The sequence below is a fragment of the Herpailurus yagouaroundi genome, unplaced genomic scaffold, assembly GCF_014898765.1.
Source record: "Herpailurus yagouaroundi ecotype Mexico unplaced genomic scaffold, PumYag 196, whole genome shotgun sequence".
NCBI lineage: Eukaryota > Metazoa > Chordata > Mammalia > Carnivora > Felidae > Herpailurus > Herpailurus yagouaroundi.
In genome coordinates, this window is record NW_024412427.1 from 5,360,588 (window position 1) to 5,381,644 (window position 21,057).

General features: G+C 43.4%; 1 protein-coding gene across 7 annotated transcripts in view; it reads left to right on the plus strand.

Annotated features, from left to right (window-relative positions):
- Positions 1 to 21,057, plus strand: part of CHD6 (chromodomain helicase DNA binding protein 6) — a 205,829-nt gene that overhangs the window by 168,506 nt on the left and 16,266 nt on the right. For all 7 annotated transcript variants that reach the window (XM_040447040.1, XM_040447045.1, XM_040447044.1 and 4 more), the window contains 4 exons: positions 12,898 to 12,958; positions 13,627 to 13,843; positions 15,497 to 15,705; positions 17,065 to 18,642. In XM_040447040.1, the coding sequence (XP_040302974.1) occupies positions 12,898 to 12,958; positions 13,627 to 13,843; positions 15,497 to 15,705; positions 17,065 to 18,642 (2,065 nt within the window). The remainder of the gene's footprint in view (positions 1 to 12,897; positions 12,959 to 13,626; positions 13,844 to 15,496; positions 15,706 to 17,064; positions 18,643 to 21,057) is intronic.

The window sequence follows — 21,057 nt, forward strand, 5'->3', positions numbered from 1 at the left end:
TCATTTGAGCGATTGATCTATTTCTGGGTTCTCTCTTTTGTTTCTTTGTTCTATTTATCTCTTCCTCTGCCAATAGCATGTAATATCAATTACTGTAGCTATAGCATAAGTTTTAAAATTGATTAGACTGATTGCTTCCACTTCTTTTTCAAAATTGTTTTTGCTTTTCTTGTTCCTTTGCCTTTCCATATAAGTTTTAGGATAATCTTATCTATAGCTATAAAGGTTCTTGCTGGGATCTTACTAGGAATCACATTAAACTCATATATCACTTTGAGGATAATTGACCTTTACTATATTGATTTTTTTTACTCTGTTGGATCTTACTATATATCTCCATTTATTTTGATCTCTGATTTCTTTCATCACCATTTTATAGTTTTTCAGCAAACAATTTCTGTTTATAGATTTGCATCTAACTATTTCATTTTCTTTGGCACGATTGTAAATGGTGTTACAATTATCTTCTGTCCTGCAAAATTGCTTAATGCAGTTATCAGTTTTAGGGGTTTTTAGGTTTCTTGAAATTCCCTATATCAGCACTCATGTCATCTGTGAATAGGGTTAGCGTTATTTCTTCTTTTCTGATCTATCTGCCTTGTATTTCTTTTTCTTGCTGTATTGTACTGTCTGAAACTTTTGGCACTGTGTTGAATGAATGCTGAGAGCAGATATTCTTGCTTTGTTCCTGATGGAGAAAGACATTCAGTCTTTCATCATTAAGTATAATGTTAGTTCTAGGTTTTTGGTAGATGTTCTTTATTGAAAATGAGGCATTCCTAGTTTTCTGAGAATTTTTGTCATGAATAGATGTTGAATTTTGTCAAATGCATTTTTGCACCAATTAATATGATTGTGAGGTCTTTCTTATTTAGCCTATTAATATGTTAGATTACATTGATTGTTCACAAATATTGTATCAGCCTTGCATCCCTGGATAATCTGGGATAAACTCCACTCGGACATGGTATATAATTCTTAATATTGAATTCTACTTGCTAATATTTTGTTAAGGCTTTTTGCATCTATGTTCATGAGGGATATTGGTCTATAATTTTCTTTCGGTACTATATTTGTGTGCTTTTGATATCAGGGTAATAATGTTAACTTTATAAACGAGTTAGGTGTTCCCTCCAACTATTTTCTGATAGAGGTTGTTTAGAGTTGGTATTAAGTTTTTAAATATTTAGTAAAATTCCCCAGTAACTGGCCTGGAAATTCTTTTTTGAGGGAGTTTTAAAATTATGAATCCAGTTCTCTATTTTATATTGAGTAAGTTGTGATAGTTTGTGTTTTTCAAGGAACTTGGTCTGTTTCAGCTAAGTTGTCAAATTTATGTGTGTGGAGTTCTTTGTAGTATTCTCTTATCCTTTTGATAGTTGCAGAAGTATAGTGCTGTTCCCTGTTCATTCTTGATACTGGTAATGTGTGTCTTCTTTTTTTCTCTACCTGGCTTGCTTGAGATTTGTCTGCTTTATCTTCTTAAATAATCAGCTCTTTGTCTTCTGTTTTAAAAACTTCATTGATTTCAGGAGTGCCTGGGTGGCTCAGTCGATTAAGTGTCCCGACTCTTGATTTTGGCTCCAGTTATGATCTCACAGTCATGACATCAAGCCCTGCGTTGGGTTTCATGCTGAGTGTGGAGCCTCCTTAAGATTCTCTCCCCCTGCCCCACTCTGTCCTACTTACGTGTGCACGCTCTCTTTCTGTCTCTCTCTCAAAGAGGTAGCTAGCTAGCTAGATAATAAATTTTAAAAATTATTAAATTTCATTGATTTCTACTCCTTATTATCCCCTTCCTTCTGCTTGCCCCGGTTTTATTTTCCTTTTCTTTTTCTGTTTTTGGAGTGGAGCTTCAATTACCATTTGAGACTTCCCTGCTTGTTTAATGTATGCATTCAGTGCTATAAATTTCCCTGTCAGTATTACTTTAACTATGTCTCACAAATTGTGCTGTGTTCTATCCTCATTTTCATTCAACTTAATATATTTTTTTAAAAAATTCTATTGAGACTTCCTTTTTGATCCACAGATCATTAGACGTTTGTTACTTAGTTTCCAAGTGTTTGGAGATTTTCCTATTTTCTTTCTGTTTTTTGTTTTTTTTTCTTAAGTTTATGTATTTTGAGAGAGAGAGAAAGAGCAAGCAGGGGAGGAGCAGAGAGAGTAGGAGAAAGAGAATCCGAAGCAGGCTTCGTGCTGTTAGCACAGAGCCCAGTTCTGGGCTCTAATGAACCGTGAGGTCATGACCTGAGCCAAAACCAAGAGTCGGACACTTAACTGACTGAGCCATCCAGGTGCCCCACTTTTTTTTTTAATCTTTTTTTTTAAGTCTGTTTTTTATTTCTAGTTTGATCCCGTTATGTTCAGAGAACAAACTATTACTTTAGTTGTTTTAAAATTGTTAAGGTTTGTTTTATGGCCCAGGATATGATCTGTCTTGGTGTACATTCCATGGGCACTTGAAAAACAATGTGAATCGTACTGTTATTGGGTGCAGTTATGTTGACATAATTGCAGAAATGTCGATTAGATCATGTTGGTTGATAGTGTTGTTAAGTTTTTCTGTATCTTTGGGGCGCCTGGGTGGCTCAGTTGGTTAAGCGTCTGACTTCGGCCCAGGTCATCGTCTCACAGTTTGTGAGTTTGAGCCCTGCTTTGGGCTGGCTCTGTGCTGACAGCTCGGAGCCTGGAGCCTGCTTCCGATTCTGTGTCTCCTCTCTCTCTCTGCCCCTCCCTAGCTCGCACTTGCTCTCTCTCTCTCTGTCAAAAATAAATAGACTTAAAAAAAAGTTTTTGTATCCTTAATGATTTCCCATCTAGTTGTTTCATTAGTTGTTGAGAGAGGAGTATTGAAATCTCTAAATAATTATCAATTTGTCTATTTTTCCTTTCAGTTGTATCAGGTTTTGCTTCACATATTTTGCAGCTCTATTGTTTGGTGCATACATTTTAGGTTTGTCTTCTTAAGTGGATTGACTGCTATCATTATGTAATGTCCATCTCTGCCTCTGATAGCTTACTCTGTTCTGAAGTGTATTTTACCTGACATTAATGTAGCTACTCCTGGTTTCCTTTAATTAATGTTTGCATCTTACAACTTGTTCCATTTTTTTACTTTAAGCCTACTTTTATCATTATACTTGAAGTGAGTTTCCTATAGGCAGCATAGAGTTGCATCATACTTTTTCATGCATTATGCCAATCTTCTGGTCAGTGTATTCAGCCATTAATATTTTTTAAAAATTTTATTAATATTTATTTATTTTTGAGAGACATGGCATGAGTGGGGGAGGGGCAGAGAGAGAGGGAGACACAGAATCTGAGGCAGGCTCCAGACTCTGAGCTGTCAGCACAGAGCCCGACATGGGGCTCGAACTAACGAGCTGTGAGATCATGACCTGAGCTGAAGTCGGAGACTCAACTGACTGAACCACCCAGGCACCCCTCACTCATTCATATTTAATGTAATTATTGAGACAGTAAGTTTTAAGTCTGATATTTTATTATTTTCTCCAAGTTTTGATTCTCTATTTTCTTTTTCCTGCTTTCCTCTGGGTTACTTGAACACTTTATGATTCCTTTTTTATTTATATTTTTAACAGCTTTTTGATGGTTCTTCTAGATATTATATATACATAATATATCACAGTCCACTGCTATCATCATTCCCCAGTTCAAGGGAAGTGTAGATACCTCACTTCCAGTTTTGTTTCTTTACCTTCCCCCTATTTACAATATGTATAATGGTCTTAAATATTTCTTATACTTACATTTAGAACCATATCAGACAATGTTATACTTTTGCCACAACTGTCGATATAATTTAGAAAATTCAAGAGGAGAAGGAGAGTCTATGGTATTTACTTGTATTTTTGTTTACTGGATTCTTTCTTCTTTCTGGTGTTCCAAGGTTTCTTCCTTCTAAAGGAAATTCCTTTAGCCATTCTTTTAGGGTAGGTCTAGTTGACGTTTCTCCCTAGTTTTTCTTTGTCTGAGACTGTCTTAATCGCCCTTTCATTCCTGAAGGATGTTTTCACTGGATATAGGATTCTGGGTTGACAGTTCTTTTCTTTCAGCTCTTGAAAAATGCTGTGCCACTTCTTCTGGCCTCCATGGTTTCTGATGAGAAATCCACTGTCATTCCAGTTGTTTTTCCCCATAGGTAAGGCGTCTTTTCTCTCTTGCTGCTTTCAAGATTTTTTCTTTGTCTTTAGCTTTCAGAAGTTTAACCATGATTATTTGTGTGTGTGTGGATTTCGTTGACTTCATCCTGTTTGGGATTTTTTTCAACTTCTTAAATCTGTAGGTTTAAGTCTTTTGTCAAATTTGGAGAGTTTTCAGCTATTATTTCTTTGGGTCTTTTCGTTCCCCCTTTCTCCAAGACTGATGATATGAATGTTAAAACTTTTGCTACAGTCCCACGGGTCCTTGATGCTCTGGGTTTTTTTTTTTTTGTTTTTTTTAATCTGTTTTTCCCTGGTATTTACATTGGGTTCTTTCTATTTTTCCGTCTTTGAGTTCATTGATTTTTTTCTCCTCCACTCTGCTCTTGAGCCTGTCCATTGAGATTGAGTTCTTTATTTTGTTTTGTTTTGAGGGCCTGCTTTTGGTTACTGTATTTTTCAGATCTAAAATTTCTTTCTGGTTTTTCTTTGGATCTTTGTTTCTTTGCTGAGACTTTGTTTTTTCATTTGTGGCAAGCATGTTCAGAACTGCTCATTGATGACTATTTAAATCCTTATGTCAAATTCTAAGATTTCTGTCATTTTGGTGGCAGCATTTATTGTCCTTTTTCATTCAGTTTGAAGTCTTCCTGGCTTTTGGTATGATAAGTGATTTTTTACCAAAGTCTGGACGTTTTGGTATTATATTGTAAGACTCAGGATCTTAATTAAAACTTCTGTTTTAGCTGACTACCTCTGACACCTCTCATAGGGGAATGGGGTAGGGGGCGGGTACCACCTTGTCACTACCAGGTAAGAGTAGAAGTTCATGTTCCCAATCTGCTTCCATTGAAACCTGAGGGTGATGTTTCTCATTATTGCTGGGCAGAGGAAGTTCTTTGCTGACACCGTGGGCAGGGATGGGGACCTCATTACTCTTTCTCAGGGATGAAAGTCCCAGATCCCTACTTGGCTTTTTGACACCACTGCAGCAGGGGCATGGGGTGCCGTCTTATAGCCTATGAAGGGTGGAAGTCTAGATTCTCAACTTGGCCTTTGCTGGCATGGATGTGTTGAGCCAGTGTTTTGTGTTGTCAGGCTGGAGTATAGTGGATTTTGCCTCAACATTGTGTATATTCCTAACCTGCTTTTTTCCTGGTCCCTAGCTAAGGAGAGCAGACTTTTGTTGGGGCTTTTTTTTTTTTTTTTTTTTTTTTTTTTTTTTAATCTGCACACTTTGGCATTTCCAGGTAGTCAGCTTCTTTACTTCCAGATATAGGATATATAAGGCAAAAAAGAAAACCCATGGAGCTCACCACTGTGTCATTCCTTGGGTCCCAGAATCCTTAGTTTGTTTGCCTTGTCTTCACCTTTCAGAGTTTTCTTATGTTTGTTCACACATAACGTCCAGGGGGTTTAACTACACTTAGAGTGAGGAATAGGGAAATGTGTATTCTCCCAGAAGCACAAGTCTGCATTACATTTTACAAATGAGTTTCTGGGGCTTTGCATAAGTAGACTGAAACCTTACCAGGGCCCCAGCACCATTTGACCACACATGTTCTCTGGCTTTGAGTTGTGGAGTAAATGAATCTGGTAGAGTTTCATGGATTCTGAATCCCAGGGGTGACTGTATAGTTGTCCCCAACTGAGTCCATTGCCAGGATAATCTCTCATCTTCTCATCACCACCCAAAAGTTGTCGATTCTTTTCTTTTGGTTCTAGTTGGGAGAATGTGGGATATTTACTTTGGCTTCCATCAGCTGTGATTCCTATAACAGTAACAATGACATCACTTCCCCAAAGTAGGAAATGATTATTGTTCAGAGATATGTTTCCATGTCTCCCCATGGTTTGAGAAGCAGTAGATTGAAGCAGATCAGCATGAAACTTCTGACCCTGACCTGAAGGAAGTTAGGTTCTGATGTTGACAATTAAAATCCAAGTTCTGCCATTCCAGTCCCTAACTTATCCTGTTACCCTTTTGTCTGGAATTTGGGATGTGTTTTTCCATAGAAGCAAGTCAAGTACCAAAGAAATGAAAGTAATACCTTATGCTTGATGCAAATTTACTCTTTCCAAAGCACTTTTTCTATTTGTTTCCATCAATCCTCACCTTGGTCAAGTACACTAAACACTTCCGATGTTATTGTGGACATTTAGGCCCAGGGAGTTTGAAGGATTTTGCCAAATTCTCACAGCTACCAAAGGATAGAGTTCAGACTAGACATTTTCTAGATATTCTGCTTTTATGTTCTCTAATCAAGTGTTCTTTCAGGAAAGCAGAAGGCATTTCAGCTGCACATACATGCACTTGCACTTCTGTGGAAAGACAGCCACATACCGACTGTAGGCCAGCCCAACTCTGAAAGCTGTTCAGTCATGTTTTTACACTTAGCTGATCAGTCTTCAACCTTGGAGAGATCTGGGCACTGAAGGGGTTATGGCAGAATTGCAAAATAACTCAGGTTTCCTTATAGTAGGGTTAAACTCTGGAACGACATTTTATTCATTCATGTAATTAATGCCTGTATTATTTATTTTGCTTTTGAGGTCCCTTTTGATTATAGAATATAATCAAAAGAATGGGGAGTGGCTTCTCCCAGATTTTGAGGTGGACAGATTATATACAGATTAAGCTTGTCTTCTAGTCCATGTGCTAAAATAACAAACGTAGAGGAACAGCCAACATCTGAACCTGGTCTGTTGCCCCACCCCTGCTTCTCTCCCATCCCAGACCTCCTGCCCCAAAGACACTGCGTAGGTGTTTCCTTCTCCCAGTTCTGTTCTCAGGCAGATTAACAGGGAGGGTTAAAGATGCCCAAAGAGCGTGTCATCCATAACTAGGCGAATTCCTCTGAAATAAACAGATCTGGGCACAGACGGGGACGTTTAGTAGATTGGCACCATCCCAGTATTGTAAGGAACCCTAACACACATCTGAGTGGTCTCTGAATGTTCCATCCCCTCTGCAGCCTTGCCGTCAGAGGTCATTCCAAGTAGGTTTAGGTAATTCTGGGAGTCCATAGGAAGAAGAGGGAAAGTGTGCTGTCCTCCAAGGAAGCCCATTTCATCGTAGGGTGAAACTTCCTTATACTGCCGCAGAAATCTGGCTCCCAGCTGGTTCCATGAATTCTGTTTCCTTTTCTTATGATACTGCAAAGAACAAAACTATTCTTTCTTTCCTCTCTGATGGGATTTTAAATTCTTGAGGCCAGCTAGCTACCGTAATCTCTTTAAATGTCTTTTCAGGTGAAGTATCCCTAGTTTCTCTGCCTTTCTTTACAAGTTCAGAGTTTGAGGGTGCTCCAGACTCAAACAGTAATATTTGAATGTGGACGACTTCCAAGCTAACAAAGCACGTTCCCCTTCAGTTAGGCATTATCTTTATCCCATTCTAGAGAGGAGGAAGCTGAAATATTTTTCATCACTTGCAAAAAAATGTCCTACTGGGACTCCTGGGTGGCTCAGTCGGTTGAGTGTCTGGCTCTTGGATTTTGGCCCACGTCATGATCCCAGGGTCATGGGATCCAGCCCTACGTTGGACTCTGCACTGACAACATGGAGCCTGCTTGGGATTCTCTCTCTCTCTCTCTCTCTCTCTCTCTCTCCCTCTCACACTAAATCAATAAACATTAAAAACAAAAGTCCTGGGGCGCCTGGGTGGCTCAGTCGGTTAAGCGTCCGACTTCGGCTCAGATCATGATCTCATGGTTCATGCGTTTGAGCCCTGCGTCGGGCTCTGTGCTGACGCTCGGAACCTGGAGCCTGCTTCAGATTCTGTGTTTCCCTCTCTCTCTCTTTCCTTCCCCCACTTGCACTCTCTGTTGCTCTCTCTCTCTCTCTCTCAAAAATAAATGTTAAAAAAATTTTTATTTGAAAGTCCTTCTGGCTAGAGGACACAAGAACAGTGTCTCCCTTACTCAGTCTTCTACATCCTGCAGTCTTTCCATAATAAAACCCTTGCGTTTTATGTTAATAACATTTGGTGTCTATCTACTCTCTAACATGACATTTATGCAAAAATAGAATAGTTGGGGGCACCTGGGTGGCTTGGTCTGTTAAATGTCCGACTCTTGATTTCAGCTAAGGTCATGAGATTGAGCCCTGCGTCAGGCGCTCACTCTCTCTCTCTCAAAGTAAATAAATACACATTTTTTTAAAAAAGTAGAATGCTTGATTCTTCCTGTAAAATGAAAGTCACTGTGGGATCTTTTTTTTTTTTTTTTTTAATTTTTTTTTTCAACGTTTTTTATTTATTTTTGGGACAGAGAGAGACAGAGCATGAACAGGGGAGGGGCAGAGAGAGAGGGAGACACAGAATCGGAAACAGGCTCCAGGCTCTGAGCCATCAGCCCAGAGCCCAACGCGGGGCTCGAACTCATGGACCGCGAGATCGTGACCTGGCTGAAGTCGGATGCTTAACCGACTGCGCCACCCAGGCGCCCCATGTGGGATCTTTTTTAATTCCTCCTTTGTACATCCTATTACCTCTCGCAGAGGGCTCTCAAGTTCTCTTGGCGATTTCCTATGTGTCCTTCAGTAGCAAGCTCAAAAGTTGCTTTGTGGTTATCTTTCCCCCTATCTGATTTGGGTCTGGCAGGGCTGGTGACTCTTGTTTTCCCGCTGTGTTTAGGAGCAGTTATCAAAGCAGGGCCAGTATCTTTCTGCATGTCTCATGACCACCGGACTGTGAGCTCTGGAAGGACAAGGGTTCCATCTTTTCTCCTGTTACAGCCCTTGAACCTGGCACAGCTTCTGACACTCAAGAGCAAGGGACACTCGTTTGCTCAATATAAGAAGACAGCTCCTTGCCTGTTGTGTTGGTCCTGGGGTTTTGTAAGAGCACAGAAGAAATTCCTTGGATCTGCAGGTCCCACTGATGCTTCCACCCGCACCCACATCAAGACCAAATAGGGCAGCAGCCAGGCCTGGAGGGGCCAGCCACACACAAGGGAGACGGTGCCTTCTGTTCTCAGTAACTAGGAGTCCGTGCACGTCCCTGTCCCCAGTGCAGAGGTGACATGTCTGGACTCTTGGCTGATGGACAGTGCTTTTGATTCGGCCCACTTGCCAAATTGTCTTCTACCTGCCAGAGGCAATGTAGTACAGTGGTTAGTGCTCATCCTCTAAAATCAGGATTTCTGGGCTTTAATTCCACCTTCACCACTTAACAATTATGTGTGATCTTAGATGAGATTGCCAACTGCCCCATTCCACAGTTTCCTCCTGTCTAAATGGAATAATGAATAAATGAAAATGCATAGAAAGTACTTGGTATAGTGTCTGGCAACTCACTTACCTGGGTCCCAGTAGACCTGTGTTGTTATTGCTCCTGTTACCTTAAAGCCTTCCTTACAGCACACATTTTAGCTGGAAGACAGCGATATTGATTGATTTTTCTGGGAGTTGGGACTGTGTATTAGTGTTCCCATAGTCCCAGGTACTGTGTGTTAGGCATTTGCTTTGTGCCAGCATTTGGTTCATCACTTTACATAATCAACACATTTGTGCCCCACAGTCACCCTCTGAAGTATTATTATCTCCTTTTGCAAATGAAGAAATGAGCTTGCGAGATTGAGAAGTGGACTGTCAGACTGCAAATCACATGCACGCTTGAGATGGAGAAATTGCACGTTGTAACCAGTCGGTTTCCTCTGTTTGTTGTTGTCATTTTCAGTTTCCTTTGTTTTGAGGTTCTTGTTGTCAGCACTCTCTGGGGCCCTTCATGTTGACATGACAGATTCACACCTCCTCAAAGATGAGTCTTTCTTTCAGATGGATTCATGTGTGCAGACGTTGAGACTGAACGTTCATCTGTGCACTTCAGGTGCAGGGCTTTCCATGTGCCTCCTCTGGTCCCAGCCTGTCACTGCAGCCACACGAAACACACTCACTTTACAAGATTATGACATCTTTTCCACTTGGGCTATTGATAAGCCAGGTCTTCTCCATTCTGTCATTTCCAGAGAGAGGAAGTGCCTCTAAGACGAGGCAGGGTACACAGAAAGACACTTGTCAATACCAGAATCTTGCCTTACTTGAGAGTTTGCCTAAGGCTGTTCATGCTTCCCAACTGTGCACCAACAGAAACTGGTAGAGGGACTGGAAGGGAGACCCAAATGTCACATGTGTCTGCCTCACCCCAAGCTGGGAGCTGCCCTTGTGGATTTGGAGTGTGGTGACGCCCAAGTTAACCACCCATCCATCAGAAGGAGCGTGGGAGCCTCACTTCCACATTTTACAGGCTGTAGAACGTTTCTCCGTCTGGAAGTGTCTAGGATTATAAATTCCAGCATTCGAAGGATCTTTGTGGATACTGTGAGGATACTCAAAAATGTTCTCAACGGCAGGAAAGGATATAGGACATGGCTGGTAGTTTTTTCTTTTTTAGCTACTTAAATAGTGGGAGAGGATGAGATGGCGTATTTAAATGCCACTTCAAAATGGTACAATACAGGGGCACCTGGGTGGCTCAGTTGTTTAAGGTTCCGACTCTCGATTTCGGCTCAGGTCATGATCTCTCAGTTTGTGAGATCGAGCCCCACACAGGCTCTGCACTGACAGCATGGCGTGAAGCCTGCTTGGGATTCTCTCCTTCTCTCAGAATGAATAAGTAAACATTTTATTTTTTTAATGGTATAGTAGATCAGCTTGAGGGTTCCATTCTTCACTGATACTAAATGGCAGGAAACAGTTTGGGCTGGGGAAGAGAGCTTGAACTGGTGTTCTCCAATTCTAAATATGTTTCACTTTCCAAAACAAAGTTTCAACCCAGACTCTCATTTTGCCCTTTATTTTTAGATGGTTAGAATGGTTGGAAAGTGTAGGCAGTCATCAGACAACTGTGTTTTTTGTTTTGTTTTGCTTTGCTTTTATTATTTATTTTTGAGAGAGAGGCAGAGTGTGTAGGGGGAGGACCAGAGAGAGAGGGAGACACAGAATCTAAAGCGGGGTCCAGAATCTAAATCAGTCAGCACAGAGCCCAACGAGGGGCTTGAACTCACGAACCGTGAGATTAGGACCTGAGCCGAAGTTGGATGCTCAACTGACTGAGCCACCCAGGCGCCTCTGACTACGGTGTTCTAAACCCAGCCCTGCCACTTGCTAGCCATGTGACCTTGGGCAAGTTACAGAACCTTTCTAGGGCTTGTTTTCTGCATCTGTAAAATGAGGAGAGTCATAGTCTCTACCTCGTGAAGCAGTTCCGATAACTAAATGAGATAAACCACGTAAAGGGTTTCACCCAGTGCTTAAGTAACATGTAGTTCTCAGTAATGTTAGCTATTATCACTATTTTGTAAGAGAGAAAACGTACCCCTGCTCCTTGTTGCCTTTCTAGAATTTTCTCTTTCAGCCTCTTCCATGGTATTAGGGACCTAAGAGAATGGTGATGATTTTGACTATTGCCAGTCACAGGTGTCTCTCCATTCCTACCGAACCTAGATGATATGCTGCATGCACCCTTCCAGGAAGCGGATTGTATGTAGGCCTGGGGGCTACCTCCAGTCCATCGCATATTCTCCTCCTTCTCCCTCTCCTCCTTCGTCCTTTTCTTCTTCTTCCTCTTCTTTTTCTTCTAACCTTCAAAGGTGTGAAAACTGTAAAAACTTGGGGCACTGGGTGGCTCAGTCGGTTAAGCGTCGTCTGACTTTGGCTCAGGTCATGATCTTGTGGTTTGTGGGTTCAGGCCCCGCATCGCGCTCTGTGCCTGCAGCTCAGAGCCTGCAGCCTGCTTTGGATTCTGTCTCCCTCTCTCTCTGCCCCTCCCCGGCTTGCACTCTGTCTCTCTCAAAGATAAATAAACATTAAAAAAAAAACCCACAAAAAACTGTAAAACCTAATCTTAGCTCAAGGGCCACACAAAAGCAGCCTGTAGACTATAGATTGCTGATCCTTACTCCCATCTGACCCTCCCTAACCTGGCCAGAGTCTTGAATCTTGGGGCTATTCTCTTCATCATTCAAGTCAAAAGATGCTAATCAAAAGGACAGTAAGTTTTCATGTTAAAAATGGAGTCCAGTTGAAAAATAGCACTATCTCCTCTCCCACCCCCAAACTCTCCCACACGCCTTACATATAAAGAACTTTGAGAGTTCCCTTCCTGAGACCAAGAAAGGATTTGTAAAGGAATCCATCAGAGCCAGTTTGACAAATGCTCCACCATGAATAAGCTCTGTGCCTGTGAAATTACTCCAGATTCACTTGGAGCCTCAGTTGTGATTTCAATTTTAAGTTCCTGGGGTTTTTGCGCCATCAGGTCTCATGTCTGGAGCAGTCACGTTTTAGGAAAAGAGCATCTGTTGCTGTGAAGTAAACGAACTGTAATGAACACGAGCATACTTTTTCACAGCAAAAAATGAAAACCCCAAAATGCAGGCACAACCTTTGTGAAATGACAGTATTAAATTGCAAGAGACGATGGTAAAGCAAATATTTAAATTCACAGCTAAAATAGTGCTTGTAAAATGTAATTGCCAGGGAGAGCATGCCAGCTCGTCGCTCTTTAAGCTAATTCTCTGCAGGCAGAATCATTCTACACCGTTCTAAGAAGAAATGCTTATTTTAAATAAGCTGCTTTCTGGTTCTTTTAAAACTGCACAAGTAAGCTTTATTGACCGGGGACCATTTCAGTCTTTGAGCTGTTCGTGGGCAGGAGAGGTCTCCTGCTGCCTGGGGGCTGCCTGGGCTGATTTGTCCTGGGCTGCAGCTATGCTCCATTTGTCCCTAGGAGAGTTCCAGCGATGGAGGTGATGGCATTTTTGGCGAAAAGAAAGATGACAGCCGGGCAGGTGAGACTGTGTCCTTCTGAAGGCAGAGCAAAGTAAGGTCCCAGTTTGTAGTTATCCTGGAGTTCATGTGTAATAAAAGTGCTCTTTCTAAGGAGGCTCTTTTAAAGAGCCTAGAAAGTTGGCCTTCATCACAGTCTCCTGGAGTCACACATGGAGCTTTAACGTGGCTCTGGCAAGCTTCCCCCACCTGTCCTCAAAATTTGGAAGTGAGGTCAATGATATCTGAGGACAGGATGGAGTCAGAGAAAGAAGAATTGTGGTTTCATTGATGTATTATTCGTTTAATTAATTTGAGGGGAGGAAAGTTAGGGAGGATTGGTTTGGTGTGGTTCATTTTTTTCTGAATTCAGACCTGGAAGACTTGGTTGGAATACCCAGCTACACAAAGCCCCTAGTTCCATATGGAGAAGGCCACACAGGGCCTCCTTGTCCCCACGCCATAGAGCAAGGCCCCCAAATTGGTCCTGCATGTGAGAGATGCTGAAGCCAGCCGCAGCCTGAAGCTGTTCCTACCGCGGCATTGCGGGCCTTCCAGCTGTGCTTTAGCTCCTGAGCTGATAGATCAGCTTCTTGAGTCAGCTTTGTTTTTATTGAACCCAAACGACAAAAACAGCCACCTTTGTTTTGGTTCTGTTTGTAAGTACTAATATCCTCACTGATGTTTGAAGCCCAGGATGGCTCCGACCCAGACAAATCACCCTGGCCAGTTCCGTCTGCTCTCACGGCTCGGCTCAGACGTCTGGTCACCGTGTACCAGCGCTGTAACCGCAAGGAACTCTGCCGACCGGAAGTCCTGGGACCAGGTAACCAAGGATACTGGGTCCAGGAAGAGATGTTCAGGAGAACCTCAGAAATGGATCTCATCAACAAGGAAGCTCAAAAGAGGTAAAAGCCAGTGATCAAAAGGGCATGCGGAACTGCCCACAGAGTAAAGGTGACGAGGGAGAGCTGATCGCTGGAGAACAAGTGTATTTAATGTTCTCACGTGAAGTTAGGTGGTCTCCAGAACTAATCCAATCCAGGCTCCAACTGCGATGGTGTGGTCATACTGACTGGAGAGTTGGTGAGATCTAGGAAACAGTTTTGTTCCCAAGTCCCAGACTTCTGTGATTTTCCAACTTGACCCCCTTCCTAAGTTGGACCCCAGTCCCTGGAAATGTGGTTTAAAATTAGCATATATCAGACCGTGTTCTTTTAGCAGCGAAGTGACCAGTGTGTGATGAAGGTGCCATGTTATAGTTACCAGTCCTTATCAAGACTTTGAAAGCAGTAAGCCCTATAAAATGCCTGCTCAGAAGGAGGGGATAAATTATCAGGAGTTACTTGCCAATCTGAGAATTACGATTAAAATGGCTACAGAAGGCCAGCACAGTCTAGGAATGATGCCACCAGAAAAAAATGAACAAAGCTGCAGTTCTTTTAAGTCTTTCTATCCATCTTTTTTTTTCTTATGTAATTTTTTTTAAATGTTTATTCTTAGAGAGAGAGAGGGAGACACAGAATCTGAAGCAGGCTCTGGGCTCTGAGCTGTCAGCACAGAGTCCAGTGCGGGGCTCGAACTCACGAACTGTGAAATCATGACCTGAGCCGAAGTCGGACATTTAACCGACTGAGCCACCCAGGCACCCCATCTATCCATCCTTCTGATGTAGCATCCACTGAATTAAAAGAACACCAAAGAGAAAAAAATAGCAAACTCAGTTACTTCTGTGTATACCTTCTGACTTTATGAAATTTGATAATTCATAGAAAATATTTCTTCCATCTTTCACAGCTCCGAAGAGAACCCGAGCCCTTCTTGCCTGCTTCTCATTCTTCCTGTGACTCCCTCACCCCACTCCTGGCCTAACTCCCTCCGGGGATGGAAAGTACTATGCCCAAGAGCCCCTCATAAAGACCCTGGGCCGGGTATAATATTCCAGCCACCTTACATCATTATCTTAACCCTGCAGGATATAGAGACTAGAGAACCTTTGTGTCCTAGATATGGGCTACCTACCTACATAAAACTGGAAGAAAGCCTATGTGAAATGGGGGAGATGTGTGGCTGAGGGAGTCACTTCCCTTCTCTGGACCAATTTCCTCATTTGGAAAAGCAAGGAGGTGGCTTTAAGGCCCTCCAGGACTCTCTGATTCTGTGTTGTCTTACCGGGGGAAAAATAAATAAAGTATTGAAGCGTCTTCATCTAAAATGAAGATTTTAGAGTCTTCATCTCCAACAAGTGGAAACAAACTAGGTAATCTAAAATTAATGAATCAAGAGATAGCAAGTCTGTACATGTGACTTAGAAATGGAGAGATAAATACCATAAGAAGTTGAAAGATTTGAAAGTAGTGGTAAGGTAATAGGCTGTTTTCATTATAAGCCTCTCAGCCCAATTTAACTTAAATAAAAATAATAAAGTAGGCAAACCGCCCTCCCTGCTTTCTTGACTCTATGGGCTCTCCTAGTAGGTAGGCACTCAATAAGTAGATGTTGGCTTTTTTTTTTTTTTTAAGGGAAAACAGCTCACTCTCCCTTTCTGATTAAATCCGAAGGTGGACTAGGAGAGAGCAAGCAGACTTCTACAGAGCAGTGTCCTCCTTTGGGGTTGTTTATGATCAAGAAAAGAAAACTTTTGACTGGACGCAGTTCCGCATCATTTCCCGTTTGGACAAGAAGTCGGATGAGAGCCTGGAGCACTATTTTTATAGCTTTGTGGCCATGTGCCGGAACGTCTGTCGTCTGCCCACATGGAAAGATGGTGGTGAGCAAATTCTCTGTGTATCCCTGATACACAGGAAAGGGGCATGTTTATTTTCAAGGTACAGAATCACTTCAGGTAATCCTGATCATGAGAGTGGAGTCTACCTGAAGAATTCAGGTAAAGTCAAGTGGGTTTTCACAAGTTCCTGAACTGCTAATTGGGTCCGCCCTCATAAAATAAAATCTCTCTCCCAAAATGATGCAGCTTCAACAAAAACTGAAATTCAGATAAACATCTCACAGAAGTATTGGGAGACTACTGTTAATTAACCTCCAGTGGATCATTAAGTCTCGTACAGATTGAATTCTCTGGTGAACTTTGCTCCGTCCTTAAATTACATCTTAGTAACTTGAACTATTTTTCCATGTGTTGAATTGTAGCTATAGAAAGGAAGTGGCTGTTTTAAACATCCCCTGCTCCAACAGGGACGCCTTCAGAGTAATTGCTTCTTGGTTAAGATTTGCAACAGCTTCTTCCTTGATATCCCTCTTCTGCCTTTGTTTGTAGATAAACTTGGTCTGGACCGTAGGACTGTACTGTAGGAAAGCTACAACAAATACAGAGCCCACCCAGCGTGCGTTCTGGGCTGACGGCAGCATGCACACACGTCCCCGCTTCTGCCCCCACGTGACACAGTTAGGGTGTTTTCATTAAAACCAAGGAGCTGGAGGGGCGCCTGGGTGGCGCAGTCGGTTAAGCGTCCGACTTCAGCCAGGTCACGATCTTGCGGTCCGTGAGTTCGAGCCCCGCGTCGGGCTCTGGGCTGATGGCTCAGAGCCTGGAGCCTGTTTCCGATTCTGTGTCTCCCTCTCTCTCTGCCCCTCCCCCGTTCATGCTCTGTCTCTCTCTGTCCCAAAAATAAATAAAAAACGTTGGAAAAAAAAAAAAAAACAAAACCAAGGAGCTGGATAGAACACAGGGAGCCGGGCCTTGCAGCCCCACTGATGAGACTTGGACTCGAATCCTGGTTCTGCCCTGTGGAGCAAGTTAGCGTGTTTGAGCCTCCTTCCCCATCTTTCAGGCAGAGCTGACAATGCTGTAGCGTAGCATAGCCATGAGAGCCGAAGGGCACGTAAAGGACTTTGGGTACAAGGCACCGAGTACATGCTTACTGAATGAGAACTCATGTCACCTCCAGAACTGAAGTTCTCGTGTTCCTTTCACCTTTACTGGGTCTGTCCTTGTTTCATAAAAACCTTCCATTGTCGTAGCTTTTCCGTGTAGCAGGGGCACACTCACCTAGGACTGCATGCTGGGGAGCCAGCGAGTTAAACGCAGAACCAGAGATACAGGGGCTCAGGTGGGCAGCAGTTGTCCTGGGGTTGCCTTCAGTGATGGGCTCTGTGTTGGCCTTTCCAGGTCCCCCAGATCCCAGCATCTATGTGGAACCCATCACGGAGGAACGGGCCGCGAGAACCCTTTACCGCATTGAGCTGCTGCGGAAGGTCCGAGAGCAAGTGCTGAGGTGTCCTCAGCTGCACGAGCGCCTCCAGCTCTGCAGGCCCAGCCTCTACCTCCCGGTCTGGTGGGAGTGTGGGAAGCACGACCGAGACCTGCTCGTCGGCACCGCCAAGCATGGGCTGAACCGCACTAACTATTACATCATGACTGACCCCCAGCTGTCCTTCCTGGATGCCTACAGAAACTACGCCCAGCATAAGAGAACGGACGCCCAGGCACCAGAAAGTCTCTGTTGCCTTTACCAGACCAACTCCAGGCTGTATGAATCTCTTACGTACACTCAGATGAGCAGGACTTCAGAGCCCCTTGAAAATGAACCTGAGAATCTGGTGAAAATAGAAAGTAGAGATGATCATCTCGCTCCACCTGGGGGCAGTTTATCTGACATGACTTGTGACAACTTTATTTCTAAAGTTCAGGATGTCATTTCCATCACCCACGATGAAAGTCTGCTGCCTGAGTCCTTGGAGAGCATGATGTATGGGAAGAAGGCTCTCATTCGAGAGCCGGGCTCTCTCCAGGAGAGCCCCAGTACAAACACAGAGCCCAGAAAGGATGCTCTGGCCCTCTCGGCAAGCAAAGATGGGAACTGCCTGCCTGCTGGCCATGAGGCAGAAATACCTTCAGGGCCGTCTTTTATGAGTAGCTTAGAAGCAGGGGTAGCTCAGATGAACATCAAAAATGGAAAACATCTGTTGCTGTCTCTTTCAAGGGAAGGGGATGTCTGCAGTGAGGCAGGGCAGAGGCCTGAAAGCATTGGGCAGCTAGAAGCCAAACACTTAGCTTCCCCTTCCTTGGATCAGGGAAATGAAAGTGGGTTTGTAGATATGTGCCATCTTAGTGTCTGTGATTCCAGAAGAAGCTTGTCATCAGACCAGCAGTTAATTGATTTATTAGAAAACAAAAGTTTAGAAAGTAAATTGGTTTTGAGTCAGAACCACAGTGAAGAGGAGGAGGAAGAGGAAGAGAATGAGGAGGAGAACGTAGGTGTGACCATAGGCCTGAGGGAAAGGCCCAAGGTTTTGCATCTAGCCGAGCCCACTGCTAATATCCTAAGGGAAAAGAGCCGAGGCCTCCCTGTGGATGAGGTCAAGAGAGGAAGCCTGGAGGCCATGAGCCAGCATCCTAGACCACAGGGGGCTTTTCCTCCAGCAGCCTGTCAGTGTCACTGCAAGCACACGGAGAGGTGGGCACGTGGCCTCGAGAACGAGGAGTTTGAAGTGGACAAATCCAAGGGTTATACCCCAGACCTGTACAGAAGCAAAACGAATAGTATCACAGTGGAGGGTGAGCCCACCGCTCCTCCATCAGAGCCCTTTCAGGGAAAGCACGAGCTGTCAAAAGAACCTTGGAAGGAAAATGCAGAAGGCAAAAAAGGTTTCCCTGCATATCCAGAAGCAAGTGAGCTCAAGTCCGAAGACATGGATTTTGAGAGTAAAGATGATTACGACAGAGATGGGAACAGCCATGCTCAAGGTATAGTCTGCACAGTCTGTGGTGTTCTGGGTAAGTCAGTTTTCACGTGACAGGGAGGGGGCAGGGTGGAGGGAGGGTCAGGAGATGGTGTGGCTTCTGAGAGGGACCTGCCCGCTCTCCTGTGGTTTAAGATCAAAGGTCACAGGCCTTGGTCTGAAAGTGAGACAGAGTAGCTCAACTCTGATCATTCTAGAACTGAAGATGATTACGGACAGTTGTAGCACCTTTGCTGCACCAGCCTTGTGATTTGGGCAGGGCTGTAGGCTTCTTTCTGTACAGTAGGTGCTAGATACATTGTTGGGGGAAGTTACTTGTTCTTCGCTAAGGGATGTGCTTCAAACTGGTCAAAGTAAAAACACCTGGGAACATCAAGAACCTGCAGTTTTGTGTAGGTGCAGTTAATTTTTCAGGAACTCCACAAAAATACAAATAAATGTGATCTTTATTAAGGTGAGCAAAGATAGGACCATTTATTCATGTTATCGTCAAAACCCGTGAGTCAATGTTGGTGCATTGAATTTAAATTCATTTTAGTAAGTTAACAGGAATAAGAATACAAAATTACAAGTAACTCAACAAAAATACAAATAGATTGGTCTTTTTAAATAAATTCTTAGATAAGGCTTCAAGTTAAGATGACTTTCTAAACGTTAAGAATCTACCTGACTCAGATATTTCTGTGCTTTTGCAAAGGTATATTGATTAGAGACTCTGAGCAACAAGAATTGGTTTTTACCTTTTTCACTGGTGTTTTTACTCCTTCAGACCCAAGAGGACATATTACAATGGACAAAAACAATTCTATTTATCCTTGTCATTGTCAAAAACAACCAAAAGACAAAAAAAACCAGTTCATGCTTGGCCTAATGCCAGGTGTGGTGCTCAGAGATTGAGACAGACACAGCTTCCTCCTTCTGGGACAGTGCCCTTCTATCAAAGCAGGAAAAAGGGAGAGGAGCTCAGCTGAGCCCCCCTGCATGATCTAGCCTCCTTTTATTTGTAAGCCCCTTACCTTTGGCTTTAGTCATTGTGATGTCCCTTGGGACGAGTTCCAAACCCAAGCTAAACTTTACATGCTACCTGGGATAATGACAGGCCACTGAAAGTAGGTTAGGTCGACTTGTAGCCCCAGCTGACCCGAGGGGAGCCAGTCTCTGACCTTGTGCGTCCTCAGCCTAGGCTACAAAGGATCACTGCTTTGTGACCCACATTGTGTTTTGAACCTTGTTATGGGGAAAATCACCAAACAGTCCTTGGAAATCCAGACGGTGAAATGAGTACAGGGCGTAGAAGGGTATGGTTTAGAGGAGAAACCGCTGTGCTCTGAGGCCCTTTGGTGCAGCATCAGCTTGATGAGCTTTGGTGAGTGGCACACTCACGGGCAGGCCCCCTTGCACCAGTGCTTTTAAAAATGGTTTTAAATTTAAAAAAAAAAATGTTTTTTAAGTGGGGGTGGGGCACCTGGGTGGCTCAGTGGGTTGAGTGTCCGACTTCAGCTCAGGTCAAGGTCTCGTGGTTCGTGGGTTCAAGCCCTGCATCAGGCTGGATGCTATCAGCACAGAGCCTACTTCGGATCTTCTGTCCACCCCCATCCCCCACTCTCTGCCCCTCCCCTGCACACGCACTCACTCTGTTTCTCTCTCTCTCTCTCTCTCATAAATAAGTAAATAAATGCATGCATTCACACACACACACACACACACACACACACACACACATAACATATATGCTTTTGCAGGCCTCAGAGGGGGTCCTCCACAAATAGGAGATGTGGAACAGGTTGGGCAGTAATTGGTACAGCTGTCAGGGCCAGCCCCCAGGTCTCCTGGCTCTTTTCCAGGGTTTTCTCTCATACATCTTTTTTCTTTTTTTCTTTCTTTCTTTTTTTTTTTTTCATAAAACTTAAATCCAGGCTCTCTGCTTAAAACCTTTCAGGAATGCTCCCCATTAGATCTAGAGTAAAATTCGAATTTTCTATCATGGCCTACAGGATTCAGCATCATCTAGATGATTCTACCCATCCAGCCTCATTTTTGTACTTTTCCCCTGGAAGTGTCTCTTTGTTCCTCAGCACGTCCAAAAGAAGCATCCTCCTCCTCTTCTTGGGTGTTCTCTCCTTCAAGAAGCCCTCTTTACCGGCCTTACCTTCTACCAGCAGGTCCTTCCAAAGCTCTTTTTCCCTATCATAACAGCTTGCTTCTTTTTAAAGCATTTGCCATGGTTTGTAATTGTAGTTATTCGTTTATCATTACTATTTTCCTGTCTTTCCCCCATGAAATCATAAGAGTCTGAGGGTCAGGGCCACATCTGTCTTGCATATCCTTGAATCCAATGGCCTGGCAAGGCCCTGTTTGTGGTCAGGGGTCCCCACAGCTCCCTAGACTGGTGCACAGTCAGCAGTGAAATCTCCACCTC